Source organism: Lissotriton vulgaris, chromosome 8, assembly GCF_964263255.1.
Source record: "Lissotriton vulgaris chromosome 8, aLisVul1.2, whole genome shotgun sequence".
Classification (NCBI taxonomy): domain Eukaryota; kingdom Metazoa; phylum Chordata; class Amphibia; order Caudata; family Salamandridae; genus Lissotriton; species Lissotriton vulgaris.
In genome coordinates this window covers 41,187,050-41,212,712 of record NC_141696.1, presented here as the reverse complement: position 1 = coordinate 41,212,712, position 25,663 = coordinate 41,187,050, and the positions used below count along the sequence as shown (strand labels likewise).

The window sequence follows — 25,663 nt, the reverse complement described above, 5'->3', positions numbered from 1 at the left end:
ATGGGCCCTAAAGTAATGCGGTATGTAATGTTCATGTGAGAGTGAATTGTACACGTCAAGGCACAGGTACATTGATATTTAACTAAGGGTAATTGTTGTTCAGCGTCGGCTTCAGCGTCGGCCAGCGTCGGCCTTCAACAAGGCCGACGCTGTCATCGCACCCCACCTGCGGGACATCATCAACACCTCCTTCGACACCGCCACCTTCCCCGAGACCTGGAAGCACGCCGAACTCAGCGCTCTTCTCAAGAAACCTACAGCAGACCCCACCGAACTCAAGAATTACCGCCCAATCTCGCTACTCCCGTTTCCAGCCAAAGTCATCGAGAAGACCGTCAACAAACAGCTGGCCGCCTTCCTCGAGACGAACGGATCCCTCGACCCCTCACAGTCCGGCTTCCGAGCCAACCACAGCACCGAGACCGCCCTCATCGCCGCCACCGACGACATCCGAGCCCTGATGGACAACGGAGAAACAGCGGCCCTCATCCTCCTAGACCTCTCCGCGGCCTTCGACACTGTCTGCCACCGCACCCTAGTGCAACGCCTCAGCAATGTCGGAATCCAGGAGAAGGCACTGGAATGGATCGTCTCCTTCCTCGACGGAAGAACACAGAGAGTCTGCCTACCACCGTACAAGTCAGAAGCCACCGAAGTCATCTGCGGCGTCCCTCAAGGATCCTCGCTGAGCCTTACCCTCTTCAACGTCTACATGAGCCCCCTCGCGGCCATCGCACGCCAACACAACCTCAACATAATCTCCTACGCCGACGACACCCAGCTGATCCTCTCCCTGACCAACGACCCCGCCGCCGCCAGAACCAACCTGCACGAAGGGATGAAGGAGGTAGCCGAGTGGTTGACGACCAGCCGCCTGAAACTGAACTGGAGGTCCTCATCCTGGGCTCCACGCCCTCCGCCTGGGACGACTCCTGGTGGCCCCCCGCCCTGGGCACCGCGCCCAAACCAACTAGCCACGCACGCAACCTGGGCTTCATCCTGGACTCCTCCCTCTCCATGACCAGGCAAGTCAACGCCGTCTCCTCGGCATGCTTCAACATCCTGCGCATGCTACGGAAGATCTTCTGGTGGATCCCCACGGAGACCAGGAAGACAGTCACCCAGGCCCTCGTCACCAGCCGACTGGACTACGGCAACGCCCTCTACGCCGGAACCACCGCCAAACTCCAGAAGAGACTTCAGCGGATCCAGAACGCCTCAGCCAGACTCATCCTCGACATCCCACGCAACAGCCACATCTCCGGACACCTGAGAGACCTGCATTGGCTCCCCGTCAACAAAAGAGTCACCTTCCGTCTCCTCACCCACGCACACAAAGCCCTACACGATCAAGGCCCGAGCTACCTCAACAACCGAATCAACTTCTACGCTCCCAAACACCACCTCCGATCAGCCAGCCACGCCCTCGCCGCCGTCCCACGCATTCGTAGAGCGACAACAGGAGGAAGGTCCTTCTCCTACCTGGCCGCCAAGACATGGAACTCCCTCCCGACCGATCTGCGCCTGACCCAAGACCACCTCTCCTTCAGGAAGAAGCTCAAGACTTGGCTGTTCGAGCAGTGACGGCACCCACCCCCCCTAAGCGCCTTGAGACCCTATGGGTAAGTAGTGCGCTCTATAAATGTCTTTGATTGATTGATTGATTGATTGTTTAGAAGGAGTTCGCCGGCTAGCAGAATCTAAATAAGAGGCCCAGAACACTTCAACCAGAGAAACATCATCTGAGATCCTCAAGAAGAAGGACCAGTGGTTTGTCTTGTTTCTCTCCACTTCCCCTTTCCCTTGGGGATAAATCAGAGTAGTCAAGCGTTCTCATCCTTATTATCCGATTGATCCACGAGGGAGATGGGAGTTTGTATCATCAAGATGGAAACAACAGGACCCTTGTGAGTGAACGTGCAACAATCACTGCAGACAGGGAGACAAAGGATTTCTGGGTGCGACCAGCACTTGGAGAGGTACGTTGGGAAGTCAAGGGTTGGTTAGGCACTGTCAGTTTGGGCACAAAAGGCCGTGGGGCATCGGGTGCAGGGGTGCCTTTTAGGGTCAGATCTTCTTACCAGCTCCTGGTCGCCGTTAGGGGGACCTTCTGGATTTAGGCTGCAGGTGCGGGCTGGAGGCTTGAGGCAGGTCAGGGGTTGACGGATCTTAAGTCAAGATCACCAGGGTAACCTCCTCATGGTGTTTTTCCACTCTAGCTCAGGCCGGGTTCGGCGGGTGCAGAGTGGGCTGGATTTGTGGTCTCTGGCAACTGCCATAAGTTGCAGTTGAACAAATCTAGTGTTCATGGGGAAGCAGACTTTGGAAGTGAAGGGAGGCAGGTCCTCTGGGATTTTTGAGGTTGCTGGCTGCAGGAAACACCAGGATTTTGCAGGAGCAGGTCCGAGGGAAGACAGGTTGGTAGGGCTGGTGCGAAGTCAGTGGGCGTCTTGCTCTTGTTTGCTGGCTGCACGGTTGTTCGGTCCTTTGTCTTCTTTTCTTCTTGTTGTCGGAGGAAGCAAGGTTCAGGGTGCCCGACTAAATACTCAATTTAGGGGAGTTAGAGGTAGGTGAAGGGCAGACACCAATGGGTACCTTCCCTGTGGTGGGTACACCCCCTATCCTACCACCCTCCGGTGGTAGGGGGGCAGGAGCCTGTCCCTGGTTGGTTGGGTCCCCCATCCTCAAGATGGCAGGGACTCAAGAGTTGTGCTTTGCCTCACCTCCCCCACCTGAGGGTTGGAGTTGTCAGAGATAGGTACACCTCTTTCCCTCACTTGTTTTTCCCGCCAGCTCAACCATCCAAAGCGGGAACTAGAACGAGTGGGGACCAGTTGCTGAAAGCAGGAAATGGTCTGGGGAGGCTCAGAAAGGCGGTAGGCTACTGAAGCTTCCCCTTCGTGAACTCTGCCAATCCTGGGGGAGGAGACTCAGCACCTCGTCCCAGGATGTGCATTTTTTCAGGTCCCAGAGAGCAGCAGGCTCTCGACCCAGATGTCAAGAAACATGTCTGGTGGTGACAAGTGAAATCAGCCGCTCAGCCTGGACACTAGTTCTTGGTTAGTTTGCAGGGGGCATCTCTGAGATGCCCTCTGTGTGCATTGTTCATTAAATCCCACGCTTGCATCAGTGTGGGTTTAATGTGCTGAGAAGTTTGATACCAAACTTCTCAGTTTTCAGTATAGCCATCATGGTGCTGTGGAGTTCGTAATGACAATCTCCCAGCACCACATTCTCTTAATGGCAGCCCTACACTTACAATGTCTAAGAATGGACTTAGACACTGTAGGGGTACGGGACTCATGCACCTGTACCCTCACCACTGGCATAAGACACCCAGCTAGAGGGGTTACTGATCTATGCCAGGGCAGTGGGTTGTAGGCATGGCACACGGGGAAGTGTGCCACGTCGATTCTTTAATTGTTTCTGCACCAAAACACACAGTCCGCAAAGGCAGTGTATGTGTGTAAAGGTACAGGGCCTCTAAGGGTGGCACCATAAGTGCTGCAGCCCTTAGATGTCTTCCCTGGTCATAGTGTCCTGGGTACCTGTGGTAACATTTACCAGGGGTTGACCTGTGGCCAAAGATGCCAATTGGGTTAGTTTTGGGGAAAGAACACAGGCCGTGTGAACCTGATTGGCAGGGATCCTGGGCACACCAGGAAAAAGTGCATCAGTAGTCTGGCAAAAAGTGAGGGGGTTTGTGCAACATAAACCCACTTTCCTTCATATGGTTGCAGTGTTGTGCGTGTTTGATTGCTGTGTTGTATGTCAATGGTTTCAGTTTGTATGGAGATGGGTAGAGTGATGTATGTGGATGGTTGCAGAGCTGTATGAGGATGATTACAGTATTGTATGTGAATGGTTGCAGTGTTGTATGTAGGTGGTTACAGTGTTGTCTGTGAATGGTTGCAGTTGTGTATGTAGATGGGTGCAGTGTTGAATGTGTATGGTTGCAGTGTTGTATGTAGATGGGTGCAGTGTTGTATATGGATGGTTGCAGTGTTGTATGTGTATGGTTACATTGTTATATGTGGATGGTTGCAGTGTTGTATGTGAATGGTTGCAATGTCGTATGTAGATGGGTGCAGTGTTCAATGTGTATGCATTGCAGTGGTGTATGTAGATGGGTTCAGTGTTGTATGTAGATGGTTGCAGTGTTGTGTGTGCATGATTGCAGTGTTGTATGTATTTGGCTGCAATGTTGTGCGCGTATGATTGCAGTGTTGTATGCGTATGCTTGCAGTGTTGTATGTGTATGGCTGCAGTGTTACTGTATCTATGTGGATGGTTGCAGTGTTGTATTTGTATGGTTACCATGTTGTATGTGTATGGTTGAAGTGTTGTATGTGTATAGTTTCAGTGCTGAATGTTGTTGGACCTTACAGCCTTAGGGTGGTCTTCTCTCCAACAGTTTTATTGCCTCCTCCATTTTTCTGACCGAGGTTTTGCTGATATTAGGACTCTGTGCACTTTACCACTGACACCCAGTGCTAAAGTGATTGTGCTCCCTCCACTAAACATGGCATTTTTGGCGTATCTCCAATTGACATATTTGATTTACTTATAAGTCCCTAGTAAAGTGCACTGCATGTGCCCAGGGCCTGTAAATTAAATCCTACTTGCGGTCCTGCAGCACTGATTGTGCCTCCCACTTAAGTAGCCCTTTAACCATGTCTCAGGTCAGCCATTGCTGAGCCTGTGTGTGCAGTTTTACACTGCCATGTCGACCTAGCAAAATAACCCTTTACCGGACCCACACCTTACCTTTTTATACACATTTCACCCCGAAGATGGGGCCACAGCAACCCAGTGTTCAGGTACAATGTATTCAAAAGGCAGGACATGTACTTTTAAGTTTTACATGTCCTGGTAGTGAAACACTCCCAAAGTCTTTGTTCACTACAGCAAGGCCTATTTCTCACATAGGATAACATTGGGAATTACCACATTAAATCTCATAAGTGTAAATAACAGTGTGGAAGAGATCAACCGTTTGAATTTGGTGTCTCTTGAATCATAATGTAAAATAAAAACTTATGAAAGGTCTGTTTTTAAATTGCAATTCCAAATATGGCACTTTTGGAAAGTTGGCAATTTTCCTATTTTAGCCATTTGGTGCCTGCTGTCTGTCTCTTATCACTTGCCTGGGGTGGGTGACAGCTGGGCTTTGTGTATTCCCCCTAGACAGCCAACCACTATGGGAATTTAGGTCTTACTTGATGGGCCAACCTGGGAAAATTGGAGGGAGGAGCTGGGCTCAGCCTCACTTACACCTGAATAGGCTGTGTGCTGTCACCACACAAAGGACTCAATCAAATAATCAGTACATTTGTAGAGTGCACTACTCACTCGCGAGGGTGGGGGGCTGTTGGGGTGTTGCTACTACTTGAACAGCCAGGTCTTGAGATGTCTCCTGAAGGTGAGAAGGTCTTGGGTCAGTCGGAGGTGGGTGGGGAAGGAGTTCCAGGTCTTGGCGGCGAGGTAGGAGAAAGATCTGCCGCCTGTTGTTGTTCTTTGGGTGCGTAGTACGGTGGCGAGGGCGACCTCCCTCCACCCCTTCCTAATGCAGGCCGCTGCGCGGCCGCCACTGGTGCGCCAATGGCGCGCCAGAGGCAAGCCCGTCTGCGCCAGTCCGAGCGTGGACCGCGCCCAGCGCCAGAACCCCTGGCACCCATCAGGCCCAGCACGCACAACGGACCTTCGATGCCGCCACCCTACTCGCATTCAACACTGGCCGCTCGACTACCTGCTACCAAGCCACCCTGAAGCGCACTCACGGCCCATTCTCCTGCCGAAACTGCTGCTAAACCAGAACCCAAACCATCGCCTCCCACACCAGCCCAGGAAACAACAACAACCTCAAGTGCATCCTACTCAACACCCGCTCCATACACAAGCACGCCATCGAACTCTGGGACCTCCTTGACTCAACAGCCCCGGACGTCGCGTTCCTGACGGAAACCTGGATGAACGCCTCCATGGCCCCTGATATCGCCATTGACATCCCGGACGGCTACAAAATCATCCAGGGGGACCGTACGAACAAGCCCGGAGGAGGAATCGCCATCGTCCACAGGAACACCCTCAGAGTCACATCCAGCACCGAAGAAACTCTCAGCAATGCCGAGCACCTACACTTCCGGATCCACACCGACCCCAAGACCACCCTCAGAGGAACACCATCTACAGACCACCGTGTCCACGCCCACAATTCAGCAAATCCATCGCCGACTTCGTCAGCACGCACGCCCTCGCCACCACAGACTACATCCTCCTGGGGGACCTAACGACAACAACACCACCACCCTGCTCAACAACCTCTCCAACGTAGGACTGAAGCAACTAGTGAACACCCAGACTCACCACGCAAGCCACGCGCTGGACCCCATCTTCTCTGCCAGAACCAACATCACGGTCAGCCACACCACCACTCTCCACTGGACCGACCACCGATGCATCCACTTCTCCTACAAGAAACTCACTGCACAAATCCAACCGCCGCAGATCCCTCGAAGATGCTGGAGCAAAGTCACCACTGACCAGCTGACCGCCTCCCTCGCCTAAGGCCCCCCGGCCAATGCCTTGGACACCAACACCGCCACCCAAAACCTCACACAGTGGATCAGCAACTGAGCCGACACCCTCACCCTCGCCCCTATCAAGAACCCTCCAAACAAGCACAACAGCAGGAGAACCACATGGTTCACTACAGACTTAAAATCCAGCCGAACTCTAGAGAAAGCCTGGCACCAAGAACGGACAGCTTAAAACCTTGAGGCCTTTAAGACTGCCACACGCAAACACCACCAGCTCATCCGCATCACCAAGAGAACGGCCTTCAGCGAGCGCATAGACAGCAATGCACACAGCAGCAAGGAGCTCTTCAGTATCGTGAATGAACTCTCCAACCCAAGCTCCAACTCCAACGACATCCCCCCCTCACAGGACCTCTGCGACTCCCTCGCAGCCTTCTTCCACCGCAAAATCGCTGACATACACAACAGCTTCGCAAACCAGACGCCTCCACCAGCCGCAGAACCAACGCCCCCCACCGCCCTCCTCAGTCGCTGGACCCCCGTCAACACCGAAGACGTCACCCAGATCATGAACACCATCCACTCCAGCTCTCCATCCGACCCCTGCCCTCACCACATCTTCAACAAAGCAGACACCATCATCGCACCCCACCTCCGAGACATCATCAACAGCTCCTTCGAATCTACCACCTTTCCTGAGAGTTGGAAACACGCTGAAATCAAAGCTCTCCTTAAGAAGCCAACAGCAGACTCCAAAGACCTCAAGAATTTCCGGCCCATCTCCCAGCTCCGCTTCCAAGTGAAGATCACAGAGAAAGCAGTCAACAGGCAACTGACCAACTTTCGCGAAACCAACGGTTCCCTCAACCCGTCCCAGTCTGGCTTCCGCAGCAACCACATCACAGAGATTGCCCTCATCGCCGCCACCGACGACATCAGAATCCTGCTCGACAACGGAGAAACCGCAGGCCTCATCCTCCTAGACCTCTCATCTGCCTTCGACACAGTCTGCCACCGCACCCTAAAAACACGTCTCCACAACACAGGGATCCAGGGAAAGGCCCTGGACTGTAAATAAATGTAAATGTACATGTATTTATATAGCGCAAATCGCCCACATCGCAGGCATCTATGCGCTTGCTTAGGGAACCCGTCCTGGTATTCCCCTGTGAGATACCCCAGCAGGGTATCCACAAGGTGAAAGCCAGGCATCCCGCCGCGAGGGGCCGTTGTGGAGATTAAGCAAGCTATTGCCCAGAGTCGCAGAGTGTGAACCCGTGAGTCGAGTAGGCACCGGAGTGAGAATTATCGAGTCCGTGGAATTATTGAGCCCAACCCCCGTCGGGGCGGGGAATTGAACCCTGGTCCAGGGCCGATCTCAGTTTCCGGGTCTGCCGCCTCTAACCCCTGAGCCACACTTCTCCACTGGATCTCCTCCTTCCTCACTGACAGAACCCAGAGAGTCCGCCTACCCCCGTTCCACTCAGAGGCCACCAAGATCATCTGCGGCGTACCCCAAGGCTCTTCACTCAGCCCGACGCTCTTCAACATCTACATGAGCCCCCTCGCCGGCATCGTCCGCGCACACAACCTCAACATCATCTCCTGTGCCGACGACACCCAGCTTATCCTCTACCTAACCACAGACCCAGTCACCACCAAATCCAACTTCCAAGAAAGAATGAGGGCCGTCGCCGAATGGATGAAGATCAGCCGCCTGAAACTGCACACAGACAAGACGGAGGTCCTCATCCTTGGACCGTCCCCGTCCGCCTGGAATGTCTCCTTGTGGCCCGCCGCCCTGGGCACAGCACCAAATCCCACCGACCACGCACGCAACCTTGGGTTTGTCCTGGACTTATCGCTCACTATCACTCAGCAAGTCAACGCCATGTCCTCCTCCTGCTTCAACACCCTCCACATGCTACGAAAGATCTTCAAATGGATACCCAGGGAAACAAGAAGGACTGTCACCCAAGCCCTCATCACAAGCTGGCTCGACAATGGCAACGCACTCTATGCAGGGACAACGGGCAAGCTACAGAAAAGACTACAACGCATACAGAATGCCTCTGCATGCCTCATCCTGGACATCCCCCTCCACAGCCACATCACAACCCACCTGAGAGACCTGCACTGGCTGCCCATCAACAAGAGGATCCCGTTCAAGCTCCTCACCCAAGCACACAAAGCGCTCCACAACACCGGACCCGAATACCTCAACAAACACCTCATGTTCTACGCCCTTGGGGTCGGTGTGGATCTGGAAGTGTAGGTGCTCGGCATTGCTGAGAGTTTCTTCAGTGCTAGATGTGGCTCTGAGAGTGTTCCTGTGGACGATGGCGATTCCTCCTCCGGGCTTGTTGGTACGGTCCCTCTGGATGATTTTGTAGCCGTCCGGGATGGCAATGGCGATGTCAGGGGCCGAGGAGGCGTTCATCCAGGTTTCCGTCAGGAACGCGACGTCCGGTGATGTTGAGTCAAGGAGGTCCCAGAGTTCGATGGCGTGCTTGTGTATGGAGCGGGTGTTGAGTAGAATGCACTTCAGGTCGTTGTTGTTTCCTGGGCTGGTGTGGGAGGCGGTGGTTTGGGTTCTGGTGTAGCAGCAGTTTCGGCAGGAGAATGGTCCGTGAGTGCGCTTCGGGGTGGCTTGGTAGCAGGTAGCCGAGCGGCCGGTGTTGAATGCGAGGAGGGTGGCTGCATCGAAGGTCCGTCGTGCGTGCTGGGCCTGATGGGGGCCAGGGGTTCTACCGCTGGACGCGGTCAACGCGCGGACGGGCGCAGATGGGCTTGCCTCTGGCTCACCAGTGGCGGCCGCGCAGCTGTCTGCATTAGGAAGGGGTGGAGGGAGGGAGGAGCAGCTGGGAGGCGGGTAGCGGGAGTCAATAGGAGGTAGGGGCGGGCCGCAGAGGACACAGCGGCAGGAAAGAGCAGGAAGCGGGCGGCGGGAAAAGGACAGCGAAAAAAAGCAAAAAAGACAAGGAGGCAACTTTATTCACTCAGGGGGGAGGAGAAGGGGAGCAGAGGCAGCACAACGGGGAATCACGAATAATGGAAAGAAAGCGGGATAGAAAGGGACACAACACAATCAGATGGACAGAAAACCAAGCACAAATGAGCAAAAAGGAGAGAAAGCAGACAGAAACAGGCAGAACAATACTTACAATCCTTATAGCCCACCTCTGGGCCACAAGGGATGAGGCGCAGGTGGGAGCCTGCGGGTGGAGGAGGGCCTCGAACGTATAGCAGTAGCAGCAGTAGCGAGGGGCAGGGACACGGCACCAGCAGGGTGTGCTGATGCGGTGGGGGAGCGGCCTGGCCTGAAACATGGTCAAGGGCTGAGCAACCCCCCTGTAGTAAGTCTGGACCCAGGGCAGGAAGGGCATGACCTCTGTGCACTTCAAATGCCTGTCTTTGAAGTCTCCTCACCTCAAAGATCCAACTGGGTATAAGTACTAGACGTTTGACGCCACAACTTTATTTACACTTCTAGACCTGTAAATACTCTGCCAGGAATAATGACTTGTGTGCTGCTGAAGGACTGCTACTCTGTTGGACTGCTGCTTTGCTCAAATTCTGCCTTACTGAGTTGTCCTACTGCCTGCAGTTTCTCTCCCTTGGTGAGAAGACTGTACCTTCATCACTTGAACTGAGAGTGACTCAAAGAGATAGCTGCCTGGTATCCTGATCTGGTCTCAGGGACTTAAAAGACTTCCAACCACCATGCTCCTGGACTCTGCCATCTGCGAGTCTGCCCTGCCAAGTGGTACCACCCAAGTCCTGAACTTTTGGAAGTAGGTCTATGTTTGCTCCAATGTAACTGACACATCCTGTGCTGTAAGAGCAGAACCAATGCATGTCCGCTTCTGCAAAGAAAAGAACTGCAGCATTGCTTCTACTGCGTGGATTGGAACCTGCACAACAGACTTGCATTACCGCTACAACCCTAATCTTGGGAACAACACATCACCTTCGGATCCACCACTGTGCAACGTTTTACCTGGTGCAAGCTCCTTCGATCCCTCATTACCGGCAGCCTCAACGAGGATGCTACAGCTCTGCATCGCAGCCTTAGATCTCATTGGAACTCACACATCACCTCAGCTGCGCAAGGTATCCGCGACACAGGCCTTTGTTTTGCAAGCCCCATCAATGGGTTGACACAACAGAACCTAGCACTGCAGCCTCCCCAAATCCCGGAACTGAAGCATTGCCTTGGCAGTGCAATGCATTTTTTATTAGGAGCAACACTCCACAACCAGGGTTTAAAGAACTTTAGTTCAGAAGGCCTAACTGGATCTCCGTAGCCGGCCTGCACTTAATTGCAGTTGGCAAGTTAAGCCTGACTTTTCTGTGGTAAGCTACCAGAGGCTGGCCACAGGTTCATTTAGGATTTTCATGTGCCTTACCTTGACTAGGATTGTGGTCGCTATTTGACGAGGGCTTGCACCCCAGCCAACCACCAACCCAATTTCTAATCAGTGTTGTGTGTGTATGGTTGCAGTGTTTTATGTGTATAATTGAAGTATTGTATTTGTACGGTTGAATTGTTGTATGTGCATGGCTGCAGTATTGTATGTGTATAAGTGCATTTTTTGCGTATGTATGGTTGCACGCGCGTGTGTGTGTGGTTGCACTGTTATATGTGAATAGCTGTATGTTGTATGTCTGAGGTTACAGTGCTGTGTGTGTGTGTATGGCTGCACTGTTGTGTATGTATGGCTGCAGTGCTGTGCATGTGTGATTGCACTGTTGTGTGTGTGGTTGCTGTTTTGTGTATGGCTGCAGTGTGGTTGCCCAAGTGTGTAGATGGCTGCAGTGGTGTGTGGTGTGCTAAAATGCTGTATGTGTTTGGCTGCAGTGTTGTAAGTGGATGGTTACAGTGTTGTATATGGATCGTTAAAGTGTTGTATGTGTATGGCAGCAGTGTTGTATGCAGATGGTTGCAGTGTTGCATGTGGATAGTTGCACTGTTGTATGTGGATGGCTACTGTGTTGTATGTGGATGGTTGCAGTTTTGCATGTGGATGGTTGTTGGGTTGTATATGGATGGTTGAACTGTTATATGTGGGTTGTTGCAGTGTTGTATGTGGATGTTTGCAGTGCTATATGTGGACTGTTGAAGTTCTGCATGTGGATGCTTGCAGTGTTGCATTTGGATGGTTGCAGCATTGTATGTGTGTGGTTGCAGAGTTGTATGTGTATGACCAAAGTGTTGAGTGTGAATGGTTGCAGTGGTGTATGTGGATGGGTGCATTGTTGTATGTGTGTGGGTGCAGGGCAGGCTGGCTGGAGTTCCAGTGTTGTATGTGTGACCGAAAATCTCCACCCTGCCACATTGAGTTCCGCAAGCAGCAGAGTGTGTCATGTTGCACCGTTCACACTGATTCTTAGCACCGGGTATTTGTCCTGCACTGTGCAGTGTAGAAGGCACCATGCACAGCAAAAGAGGGTGCTGCTTCTATCTGCCACTCAAGTAGATGTTCTACTCGAGCAGCAGCATTTTCAACTGAGTGGTAGGTTTCTCAACATGGGCGGCAGTGACTGACCGCGACTGCCCCCATGAAAAATCTCGCTGGGAAGTAGTCTGGAGTAATACTTTCCTCACTTGCACCTGCGAACTTAACGTTGTTGAGCCTGAGCGAGGAAAATACTCTGTTCTGCTATGCAGAGGGGAGTTTTTCGTATCTCAGCGCAGAGCGTGGCATGGGAAAAACTCCACAAACTCTGCAAGTGGATCAGAATTTCGTGTCCAGGCCTAGTGCAGGGTTGTAAGTGGAGCCAGTTTGGTTTGTTTGCATGTTTCTTGGAGTCAGGAGGTTTGAATGTGTGAGTGACAGAGTATGATGTTTGCATGGTATTTATTGACAAAGTATATAATCCTGGTGACATGTTGTGAAAATGAGTATGTCATACATACAGGGAACCGCCCTCAACTGGCTCCACTCCTTCCTCGCCAGCAGAACCCAAAGGATCAGACTCCTGCCTTTTCTCTCCGAACCCACAGAGATCAACTGTGGAGTACCCCAAGGATCATCGCTCAGTCCCATGCTCTTCAACATCTACATGGCCCCCCTCACCGCCATCATCGGATTGCATGGATCAGCGTAGTATCCTAAGCTGATGACACCCAGCTAGTCCTCTCCCTTATGAAGGACCCAAAAACCACCACACTCAGCTTCCAAGAAGGGATGAAAGACGTCACAGCATGGATAAGCAGCACCTGCCTGAAACTCAACTCAAAGAAGACAGAAGTCCTTGTCCTTGGACCCATCCCTTCAGAATGGGACAACTCCTGGTGGCCCACTGCACTTGGCAAACCCCAACCCCACAGACCACGCCAAGAACCTCAGTATCATACTTGACTCCTCCCTCACTATGACCTGACAGATCAATGCTGGCACCTTTACCTGCTTCAACACCCTCCGCATCCTCAGCACGACCTTCAAGTGGATCCCCCTGAAGCCATAAAGAACATCACCCATGCACCCATAACAAGCAGACTGAACTACGGAAACGCCCTCTATGCTGGAATCAACAAATCCCTGCTACGCAAACTCTAGACCATCCAGAACACTGTGGCGAGACTCGTCCTCACCATCCCATGACTTGAGCACATCACCCAACACCTGCGAGACCTCCACTGGTTCCCCGTTGAGAAGAGAGTAACCTTCAAGCCACTCATCCATGCCTACAAATCCCTCCACAAAACCAGACCCAAATACCTCAATGAAAGAGTCTCCTTCCACGTACCCAAAAGAAACCTCTGCTCCACCGACCATGCCCTAGCAGAAACCCTGCACATCCGCAGAACCAGAGCCTTCTACTACATCGCAGCCAAACCCTGGAATGAGCTCCAGGTCAACATCCAATGCTCCCCTACTCTGCACACCTTTAGGAAGAGCCTCAAGACCGGGATGTTCGACAGACTCCGATGTATACCTCCTCCCATCGCCTTAAAACTATCACGGGTCATTAGCACGCTTTAACCCATTGCCTGCGCTGCAAATTCCGCGCTAGTGCGGAACGTTCCATTGAGCGATTGAGATTGGAACGTTCAGCAGACGTGCGCAGCACTAGCGAGTTAGTGCACGCGACGTCCGCTGAATGTTCCCCGCACTTAAGGGGTTAAACTCCCTGATTGATTGACTGATTGATTGAGGAGTGATGCCTCACATGAAGTGTTGTATTCAGGGGTTCAATTAGACCCAGAACTCGGGGAAGGTGTAACACTTCTGCTGTTCCCTGTTGTAGCTCCTGCCACAGTAGATGGTTTAGACTGTTTACGGTGGCATTCTTGATCTTGTGCCAACAAGTTATGTATGTCCCCTGCCTTGCTAACTGTTGTTTGATGAATCTGGGCAGCTGATGCATTTGTTGTTAAACATGATACTGTAGGCTCTGATTAAGGTGCTGTCAGGGCTCGACAAGTCTGAAAAATGGTACTAGTCCTGCAGGTCTAGTACCTTGAAAAATATCCTTGATCTAACAGTAAACTACTTGACCTCCGTCTCTGAAATCGGAGCAAATGTGACAAGATATCAAGATTTAAAGGCATCTTTATTGCTCATTTGCTTCATGAGCAATAAAAAGGCCTTTAAATCTTGTTATCTTGTCACATTTGCTCCGTTTTCAAAGACGGAGGACAAAAGTTAGTATATTTTCTTACTCGGCAGAAAGAGCGAGTAGGACCTAAAAATAGCTCGACCTCATACAATTTACCTCGCAAATGCGAGCGGTTGAGTGGATTTGTCGAGCCCTGTCCAGGGAGTGGGCACCTTTTCCTTTTAACGCTTCACTGCCGTATGTGATCGCGGGCAGGATTTTGGCTTGCGCAATCTGAAGAAGTGGAGAGAGCCTCGGGCCCGTGAGCTGGGTTTTTATTTGCTTCAGCTTGTCACAAGGGCAGCTCCTTTCCTTTTAATTGACTCTAGCTTATTTGTCAACTGGCCTATATTGACAAATACTACCCCTATATATTTGTAATTTGTTGTATTCTGTGATTGGTTGTTCCCTAAGTGCCAGTGGTGGGGTTTTCCCCTCTTCTTTGAATGGACATTGATTTCGTTTTTCAGATTTACTTCCCAAATAATTGGTATTGGAGTATTTTTGAAGTGCGTTTAAAAGATGTTGCATAACCACATGCGTGTTACTAATTAAGACTACATCATCAGCGTACAGGATGCTGTTTAGAGCCTTGCCTCCTACCTTGGAGCATGAGCATGTGCATTGCAATGGTCTACGGTCTGCGTCAGGTCGGCCATATGAAGGTTACATAGATTTAGCACAGCATTCAGCCCTGTTTAGGCCCTTTGGTTGTTGGAATTCGCCTTGACAGGCATGTGCCATCACCCAGTTTGACCTGCACCCAGGTGTCGGTGTAAGGGGATATTAGTGCGCCTAGCAGTACCTGCAGGATCTTCCAGTTTCTCAGCTTTTCATAAAGTTTGCCTCTCACGATGTTCTCAAAGGTAGCCTTAAAGTCTACGAAACATAGATAGAGTGACTTTTTTGTTGTTGATGCTTTGTCCATGAGTACTGACAATGTTAAGATATTTGTTAAAGTTACAGTGTTTTTAGCAAAGCCGGTTTGGTTGAGAGGTATAATTCCTTGTTCCGGTGCCCATAGCTGAAGATCCTCAAGTACGGTGCCCACGTAGTATTTAGCTTTGTTACCAATTAAAGCAACTAGATGGTAGGTTTTGGGAGCAGATTTCTCACCGCCTTTATAAATAGGGGCAATAATGGAACCTTTCCACCAATAGTATTGCCTGCTTCGCCAGAATTTATTTTTAAAGGAATTTCTCATGAAGTGTGCACTCTATACTCAAACAAATACCTTGTATCAACATATGGCGGATTTCTCAAACCTCTGCCTACTCCAAGTCCAGTTTAGAACATTATTTCCATAGACTTTACTGTTAAATCACCAACCTCAACTCAGGACCAGCCTACATGAACCACCGCCTCGCGTTCCACTCACCCCAAAGATCTCCCCGCTCAGTCCAGCTCCCTCTTGCGACAGAACCCCACACCAAGAAGACCATAACAGGAGGATGCTCCTTCTCCTTCCTTGGGGCAAAGACATGGAACACACTCCCTCTCCAAAGCCGACACACACCTTCAGTTACCAAGATCTTGAAGGGGCTCACGACCTGGCTCTTCAACGAAGCACCGTAAAATCCCGGAGCCACGCACCTCCCCCCCAGCACCTTGAGACCATTTCAGGTGAGTAGTCGCGCTTTACAAAACTTGTGATTGATTTGATTGAAATGTAAACACAGTGTTGGTAGTAGTGCTGGATACTTTTACAAGGTCAGGTCATATCATTCCTCTTAAGAAACTGTACTGCTGCAAAACTTCCTGTAGCAGTTTTGGTTTGCATTTTTTGTTCACATAGGGGCAGATTGCAAGCCTCTTGCGACACTTTTGCGCCGCTGTTGTGTCACTATTCTTTTATGTGATGCAGCTGTGGCGTAAAAAATGTGGCCAATTTACAAAGTGATGCATTTAGGGGACTATGTCAAGATGTAAAGTCCTGCGTCACATTATACCTGTGTCAGGTATAATGTATGCAGGGTGGGTGTTCCCTCGTAGGAAGGCCTCGTAACAGTGATGTAGTGAAATCTACACAATTTCACTGCATCACTTCTAGGACGCCAGTGCGTCAAAACCTTATGCCTGCTTAAAGCAGGCGTAAGGAGTGATGCATTGTAGTGGCAATAGGCCACAAAATGCAGTGCTGGTGTTGCGGCATGCTTGGGACATAACTCCAGCAATACGTGACTTTAGACCCAACAGATCCTGTCACTCCTTGCGCCATGGTGTGCCGCATTGTAAATAAGGTGCATCCATGGTGGCGCAAGGGTTTTTTAGTGTGGTGCAGAGAAAGTGACTGATCTGTACATCTGTGTCACTTTCTTGTAAATCTGACCCATCATTTTTACTGGAGATAATTGTGTCAGACTGTCTTTCGGGAAAGAACTGAAATGAATAGGGACAAAGATTTCAAATCCAACAAGTTATTACAGTCAAAAAGAAGGACAGTTGGAACAGTTAAATCTGCCCTTTGAGCCATTACTGTTTTCTGCAGTACCATAAAAAGGGCTGGTGTAGATGGATCAGTCACAATAAATTTGCAGTTTTGAACCCTACCTACCAATAACAGCAGATTCACAAAAGGCCAATGTCACACTACACTTCATGAAAGGCTCATGCACTCCAGAGATCTAATGTCTTTAACACTGCCTGAACCTCATCTACAAATGTACATCATCGCCCTGAAGCTTAATCATAACAACAGCAAGTTTCTTCCAATTACGAATACCAACGAGCAATATTCACTCCAAACCTAGGTAAGCGAAATGAACCTGGATTGAATCCAACCACAACTACCAAGGTCACTTGCATTCACCCTGGACATCAACCTCACCTTCAAGTAGCACATCACCAAGACAAACAAAATGAAGCGATGCCAGTTCTTTCTGCTAAAGAAAGTGAATGTGTTCCTAGAAAGGACTTTGAATCTACTGTTCAAGCTCTTGGACTATTGCATCTGGATGGTGGCAAAACCCTGCCCCACGGCTCAACCCCTAAGAACCCCAGCACATTTTTCTAAACCCTAAAGAAACCCTTCTGTTCTTCCTGCCACCCACACTCTATACAAAACCAACTGCAGTAGCTTCAAAGCCTATTTATCTGGTAAGCCACCATATCTGGGAGCTCTTGGTACATCGGCATCCAGGACACAATCAGGCTGGAAATGGAGAAGTACAAAAAAAAAAAAAAGGAAATACCTCTTTCCTCTATATACTCAGTATCTGAGACAATATCTCATATCCATCATCTCTGCCCCAAGCCCTGTTCCAGTTTAGAAAAGAGCTGATGACACAGTTCTTTAATGAACACCACATCACAACACAGGAACAGTAGACTTCCCTTCTCAAACTCCAACTGCATCAGTAGTCAGTTGTTAAATGTAATATTGCATTTAACAATGTACAGTGCCACCCTGCCTATTGGTTAGGTTTGTGCTGTACAAATACCATATACATAGGTGCATATTCCTCAGGGAGGGGAAAGGCTTACCTGCCACATCACATACGCCTGGGAATATTTCATTAATGTAACTTTTGAACATTTCAGTTTTATGTCTAAATATGAGAAACTTGTGCTGTAAAATTCAATACAGGGGGGCTAGATTGATTTATTACATGATCCTATTCGCGGAAGGTATTTCATCCCACCATTTTGAAGGTTCACAAGGGTCTGGTGGTAGTGGCTGCAGATAGTGGATGATGCCCACAGTTTAATGGGTGGTGCAGTAACAGAAGTGGCCAGAGACAATGGTGGACGTTCCTAAGAAATATTTTGAGCACACACACTCACACGTATTATAAATTTAACACTGGCTAAAAAAGTCCCAACTGGCACAGTAGAAGCAGAATGAAATATGGAAGGGAAGATGAACATATGACTAAAAGGATCCCTGTTGAGGAGCCAGTGCCCTTTTTGCTCTCATTTAATTTACTTGCAAGTTATTATAGGCATCAAGCTGTGTAAATTATTATCTTGTTCTCTTCCAGATCCTTCACTACCTGAAACACATTTACTTTAAGACTCACACCGGGGAAGAAATATTCTTCGATGTAAATGGAGATGCCCCTGCCACCTACAATATCCTGAATGTGCAGATAGCTCAAGATGAGGAATTCCGGGTGGTAAAAGTGGGCACGTTAGACTCAACCGCACCAAACGACAGAGATATCAGTATCAATGCTGGTGCCATCCTATGGGGTGTCGGGCATACTCAGGTAATGCGTGAGTAGTGTACAGGGCATATGTCAGGTAAGCACACACCAGAGATCTGCCCCCAATGTACAGCCAGAGTGTCAGATCTGAGTTGGGCCACTAAGCACATCAGCTTTCAAGCAGCAATGAAATAGAATGACAGTCATGCTGGTGGGATACAGATGCTACATTATTAATATATATGGTGGCAGTCTAAGAAATACAATATATTCTGTCACTTAATCTATATTCCTAAATGCTCAACATCCTAGCCCAATTCATTGGATTGGTGGCTTTCTCAAGATAATCATTACCAGGCTTCTGTCAATTGTATCTTTCTCCTTGTTAATGGTAGAGGGTCATCTCCTCTCCACAAACAAACCAGACAGTGCATCTCCTCTTTCTGACACCCTTGAGGAAAGCAACTTTCCAGGCACCACTTGTCAATTTAAATGTACATTTCCAGAATGTTGAGGGCCAATAAAGCACCCAGCAGAACAAGTCATTTGACTCTTGCTTGGACTTTGGTAGACCTCAATCACTCAGATGTGTTATCTTATCTATATTCTACTGTGTTGATATTATAGGAGTGAACCAAAGTCAGTCCAGGGGTTAATAAAAAATGTTTGACAAAGAACCTCCAACACTGCTCAGTGATTTACCTGCCATGCATGAGTCAAATCCAAGGCGAAACCTGGCCATCCTTTGCAACTGAGTCCCTCGTCTGAGCACTCTCTTTCAAATCGCAGTGGCAGAATAGGGAGTGGCAGTTGTTTTTTTCTATGACCTGTCCAGTGGTCACAAACGTTGCCATCACTTCCTCCTTCTAGTGGTGTAAATTGAGAGGATTAACATGGGGCATTCGGTGGGGTTCCTTGGTTGCACAATTGTCAATTCATTAATTGACCAGGTTGAACTTATTCACGATAGGCAATGGAGTAAACCATTTGTGTCCCAGCCAGTGCATGTGTGACCTTGCACCAATGCAACAGGCAATAATATGCCAGAAGTATGTTGTCTTGATCTGGGTATTTGTGACCTTTAATCAGTGATGCATGATCTTGACTGCTATTTTGATCCACAAGTACATGATTTCAGCTAAGCCCTGTGGGATGCTGATCCAGAATTATACAATCATGGGCCAGCATCTAGTTGGTTTTTGCAGAGCAGTGTGTCATATGGGTTCAGTACTATGTGACGTTGACCCACAGTGGGTGTTATGTGGCCAGTAATGTGTCTTCACAACTCAACTCTGTGTCATCCTGAGCAACTGTTGTGATTTGGGCCAGCACTGTGTAATGTTGGAGCACAGATCTTGTTTTAGTGTTGTGGGTCTTGTCTAAGCCCTGTCCAATCATTATTACATTCTCAGTTCAGGAAAACCAGACTCCATTATTCCTATTGGAAGATATGCTTGTAAAATGTTACAAAGTATTCCCCATTCTGTCCTATGGGCAAGATAGCCTCAATAGTGAAAAACGAAACTGGCAGTATTTCACTATCAGGACATGTTAAGCACACCAGCACATGTCCTACCTTTCACATACACTGCACCCTGCCCAAGGGGGTACCTTGGGCCTACTATAGGGGTGTCCTATGTGTAAGAAAAGAGAAAAGTAAGGCCTGGCAAGTGGGTGCCCTTGCCAAGTCGACATGGCAGTCGACTGCAGGGGCAGGCCTGAGACCTTGTTTCAGGGCTACTCATGTGGGTGGCATAATCAGTGCTGCAAGCCCACTAGTAGCATATGATTTACCAGCCCTAGCACACTCAGTGCACTTTACTAGGGACCGACTGGTAAAGCAAATATGCCAATCATGGATAACTAATCATAATAACAATTTACACACACAGCATATGCACGTTAGCGCTGATCAGCAGCGGTAAAGTGCCCAGAATCATATAGCCAACAACAACAGGTCAGAATAAAAATAGGAGGAAGAAGCAAAATGTTTGGGGATAACCCTGCAAAAGGGCCATTTCCAAAAGAGCAGGACACCTTTTAGTATTGTGATACAATTCATGTTTTCATTGCAAAGTATTATTTAAGTAAACATTTTAAGGTACACAATGGTATTAACATTGTTATACGATTGCTGGCCCTGCTGGGCACTGCAAATTGAACTGACTCAATGTTTTTTCAATTTCTCAGGAATTCTACCCCAAGGCGGCGCCAACCATGCACTAAAAATTAGCTGCTTACACACCTGTCCTGATGATGATCTCAATTATATGCGATTGAAACACCGTCGACCATAGAACAACCTAACTCCTTATTTTATTATATAACAAAATATGTCTAAAGGAGTTTAGTTTCTTGTTGTTTGAATTAATGCATGTTGTAATGTTTTTCACTCACCACTGCACATTTTTTCGCTTATCTGTGAGCACTGGATGTTGTTATTTTTACTTAAAAAAGCTTATTTTTTATGAATTGATGCTTTGCAATGAATACATTAATTGCATCACAATGCTAAAAAGTGTCCTGCTCAATACTTGCCTATGATATACTGTGTCCTCAAATATATTGGAGTTACAGTGTTTTCTCTACAATACTCCTATTGGCCTCAGTGAACCACTGTTTTTCGCAACTGTAGGCAAAATTCTTTTGGCTTAAATTTACATTTTAACTTTCTCCCATGCTTTTACCTTCATTTAGATAAAAGCTAACAGGAAAATAAAATCCTTTAGATTTATGTCTCTAACTCTTACCCACACTGATGTTAGTGTGTTTTACAATTACATATAGCATAACTCTTAGGTATTACCAATAAATCTCCTCCAAGAAATGGTGTCTGGAATGTGTGGGGTCATTGCTCCTTCACATAGCTGTACAATCATGGAAGGAGGTTGCAGGGACACCTCCTGCACAGCAACTTCAACACACACACTCACACAGCACTGCATAGCATAGCAATCAATATCTGTGCTGTCCTTGACTTCACCCTGCTTCAACACCACAGTTTTTAAGTGATCCTTATTTGAAGGGGTTCATCCTCATTTTCTATTAAATACATTGCTCATATTGAAGTGCTGTGCTTGTATGCATTGACCACACTGGACCATGCCAAAGGGTCCTCAGAATGAATGTGGCAGATTAAGAACTGTGCACGTTGGTCATCACTGAGTGCGACGTTCGGCCTGCACAGTGTTATAGTGGCAGTGGTTGCAAAACTGTGGGACTATGGGACTATATGCATTGTTAGGGTGATACATGAAGTCGGGTCATTGCTGTATATTGACGAGCACTGTGTCATATTGGGTCTATGTTTTGTGATACCAGACCAACACTGTGAAATACTACTACAACGCTGTGTGATCTTGACTCACCACTGTATATTTAGGTGGACTGATCGAACAATCGAGCACTGTACAAGTGCTTCTCATGCACAATGTTTATGCGCAGGGAATTGGCTGTGCATCTAACTAAGGTGCAAGAGGTGTGGTGCAACGGCCGGATCTGGAGCGCGGGCCTGCGGTTAGATCCCCAGCGGCAGATCAGCTCAGCATCATGTGACTCAGGGAAATAACTCACTTAGGGCCCGATGTAGGTAATTCCGATTTACCTACTCTTAAATACCGAATCATACCGATTCGGTATTTAAGAGTAGGTAAATTCTGTAAGGTTCGATATTTACCGATTTGGTAAATACCGAATCGGTATTTCCCATTGATTCCTATGGGCCTTGAAGCCCATAGGAATCAATGGGAAATACCGAATCGGTATTTACCATTGATTCCTATGGGCCTTGAAGCCCCTAGGAATCAATGGGAAATACCGAATCGGTATTTACCGAATCGATAAATACCGAATCCTGGCAGGGGGAACGGGGTGTCACTTTGACACCCTGTAGCACCCCAATTGCAGGCTTTTGTGCCATGTGGCACACATACATGCCCCAAGGGCATGTCTGTGTGTCACATGGCATAGGTGTACATGCACAGATGTGCATGTACACTGGAATTCGGTATTTTACCACCCAATAGGATTGGGTGGTAAATACCGACTCCTAAAGGGCGTGTGGCACTCTTTGAAGTGCCAGCTACATCTGGATTTACCGATTCGGTAAAAATTAGGCCCCCTACATTAGAAAACCCTAATACCGGCCGAATTTGGCCGTTACCGACTGGTATTAGGGCTCCTACATCTAGCCCTTAATGTCCGTGACCACCCCCAGCATTTTGAAACCCTTGAGGGGAGATATATTTGCACTTTACAAATATGAATTAATATTATTAAGTACAAAGGCTTTTTATGGTTCAAAGTCCCAAATGCAAAAAGGCTTTTTTACATGTGAAAAGCTCTAATTGTGAATTAGTAATCTATTACCCAATAGCAAATTGGGTTTGTGATTTGTTATTAGGAAGGTGTGTGCTTAGGGAGTCCCTTCCTAATACTGAATCTCACTGAATCTCAATGGTATGTGTGAATGGTTTGCGACCATAATGCGTTTACAAAACATTTGCTTCTTACCGCCGACTTCAAGTAGGTGGTACCCCATTCGTAAATGGAAAGGGGCCCCCAAGGGACCCCTTCCCCTTTGTGAATTTTTGTCAAAACAATTTTTTAAAAGCAAACAGTAGTCCATGGACCAGTGTCTACTCTTAAAACATGAAAAGAAAACTGTGGGAAAACTGGTCTAGAGAGAGGTGCGTGCCGTCAGCTTCCAAACGGATAGCTGCAAGACCGTGATGTAGAGAAAGGGATCGTGAAAAGGTATCTCGCAGATAGAGAGAGAGATGTGCTATATATTTTCAGTGTTAGCTTGCAGAGATACAACTGCAGGTTGGCTCGCAGAGAAAGACCTGCAAGCCGAACAATGGTTTGCAGAGGAGGAGCTGTGGGCCGGTGAGCTCAGTTGTAGAGGAAGAGCTCCTGGCTGACTATCTGACTTGTACAGGAACAGCTGCGGCCCTTCGGCTCGAAGAGCACCCGGCCCGCACAGGAACACCTACGGGCCTAATGCTATAGGGAAAGATGCGGGTTGTTGGCTTGCAAAGGCATACATATGGGACAGTAATGTGGAGAGAAGGAACGTGAAGGGAATAACTCATAGAGAGACAGCTGCGGTATATTTTCAGTGATGGCTTGCAAAGGTACAACTGTGGGCCCAACGGCTCGCAGACAAAAAGCTGCGAGCCAGCCGACCAGTGATTCACAGAGGGACACTATCGAGCAGGTGGACTAGCTCCTAGAGGAAGAGCACAAAATGGTGATAGGAGTTGGGCAGAATAAATAAAATTGTAATTCCAAAACTTGTTATCTATCATCCCTTTACTATACGTATATTAATAGCTTTATGTGGAAAGAAAAATTTGGCAACTGTCTTAAATGGATTGGGGAGCTCAGTACTGACAAGACCCGGACCACTTAAATGTCTGCATATATTCAGCAGACAAACACCCTCTGACAATTACCTTTACTAATAATCACATTTACTTTAGTAATCTGAACTAAATCGTACTGAAAATATACACAGAACATTTTCATTTATTTTTTATCTCTCACACATTTACAAAAAAAATTCTTCTGAAGAAACGCTCTCCAAAAAATTCCATTTGTTAACAACCAAAGCCTCCCAGAAACACACCAATCTTCACTGATATGAAATCTACATCTCAGTATGAAAAATGAGACCACAAATTTTTCACATAACATTTCTGGTTTTTGTTCCATCTCTGTTAAATTAATAGCACATGAATGTTCTACTCTAACCCCTTCACCATTATTTCCGCACTAAGTATAATTTAACTTAAGTTCTTAATTGATTCCAAATGTCACAAACGCATGCAATTCTTTCCTTGTCAAACAGTACATGTAATGCACCTCTCTCATCAAGAATGGAACCAGTAATGACACAATTTCCCTGTTGCTCCACACATAAATACATGTAAAGAACAAATCAGAATAGTCCCTTGATTTTTTCAAATTGCAAAACTTCTGTCTATTGGTTATTTTTCAACTTTCAATATAAACAGTTTTGAATAAAACGTATTCTATCAACACACTTTCTGGAACATTCTACGACTCCTGCAGGTTAAAAGTTCATAATTTTTTCAAATCTACTAATATTTTTTTGCAACATTTTCCCAAACACTTAACACACCTGCAGGTTACAAGATCACAATGTTTTAAGTTCAAACAGTGCCTTCCAAATGCAAGTAACAGGTGTGGTTGAACTGAGCAAATGTTATCCTATCATATGAACTCCACGTTCAAATTGCTTTTTATTAACCAATGACAAAGATACTTTTCGACAAACTAATATGCACTCTACTTTTTAGTAAACAATTATTTTCATCACCCAATCAGTCATCCTTTTGTATGAGAAAAAAAAGTAGTTCCCCATCTTTAATCATATCTCTTATTCTACGAACGGACTGAATGAGCTACAGACATCTATCCATACTTTCCAGCCATACCTTAAAAATGCTAGTGTGGATCATAGGACATAGCTATGTTTTCTGGTTGAAGAGGTATACAGAACAGAGGCGTATTGAATTACACCTAGGTTTACAAAATGTGGACATTAAATGGTTTGGACAAAGAGGATTGAAGTGGCACCAATTGCTCCCTTTGGTTAAAACCTTTTTGCTTCTCCAAACCCCTGACCTCATGATTGTGCACGGTGGTGGTAACAACCTAGGCACATTGACTGGGGTAGGTTTGGAAATGCTAAAGAAGGACACCTTTAGACAATTATGTTGCTTTTGCCTCAAACTGTCTTTGTATATTCCAATATATGCCAAATACAGAAGTGGAATTGGTCAAACCAATTTTGTCCTCAGATTGAAAAATCAAGCAAGAATGTCAACAAAGCTGTCTCTGGATACCTCAAAGACCATAGAATTGGATTGATCTACAATACCAACATACGTTTTCATATGTCTGATATCAACAGAAGTAATGGAGTACACTTCACAGATCAGGGAAATCGAGTTATTCTGAATAACCTGAAGCTGTGCATCCACACTTATATGTAGCTTCAACTAATAAACACAAAGTCTCTTTTTAGAGCCGCCTTATATTCCCAATATCAGTTTGTAGCGTTACAACTGTGATCTGGATACCACAGGGAGACCTGCAGGCCATCGACCAACCTCACCCATGGGCTCGGCTCACACACAGAGAGCTACGGGCTGTTGGCTACCAAATGCACAGCTGTGATCCAACGGACTGCTAGTGCTTTATGGTTTAGGGTAGTGCAGTGGTGTTCGGGTAGTGTAGTGGATCGAGCTGGGGGTACATTTAGGGTTTACAGCAGTGCAGTGGTGTTTTTGTAGTGTAGGGGATTGTGCTGTGGTTACTGTTTTAGTGTTTAGGATCATGCAGTGG

The 25,663-nt window shown here is 47.7% G+C and overlaps 1 protein-coding gene across 1 annotated transcript in view; it reads left to right on the top strand.

The window, feature by feature from the left end:
- Nucleotides 1-25,663, top strand: part of LOC147693343 (vomeronasal type-2 receptor 26-like) — a 196,264-nt gene that overhangs the window by 118,108 nt on the left and 52,493 nt on the right. The window contains exon 6 of the mRNA XM_086935942.1: nucleotides 18,125-18,352. Coding sequence (XP_086792068.1) covers nucleotides 18,125-18,352 — 228 coding nt within the window. The remainder of the gene's footprint in view (nucleotides 1-18,124; nucleotides 18,353-25,663) is intronic.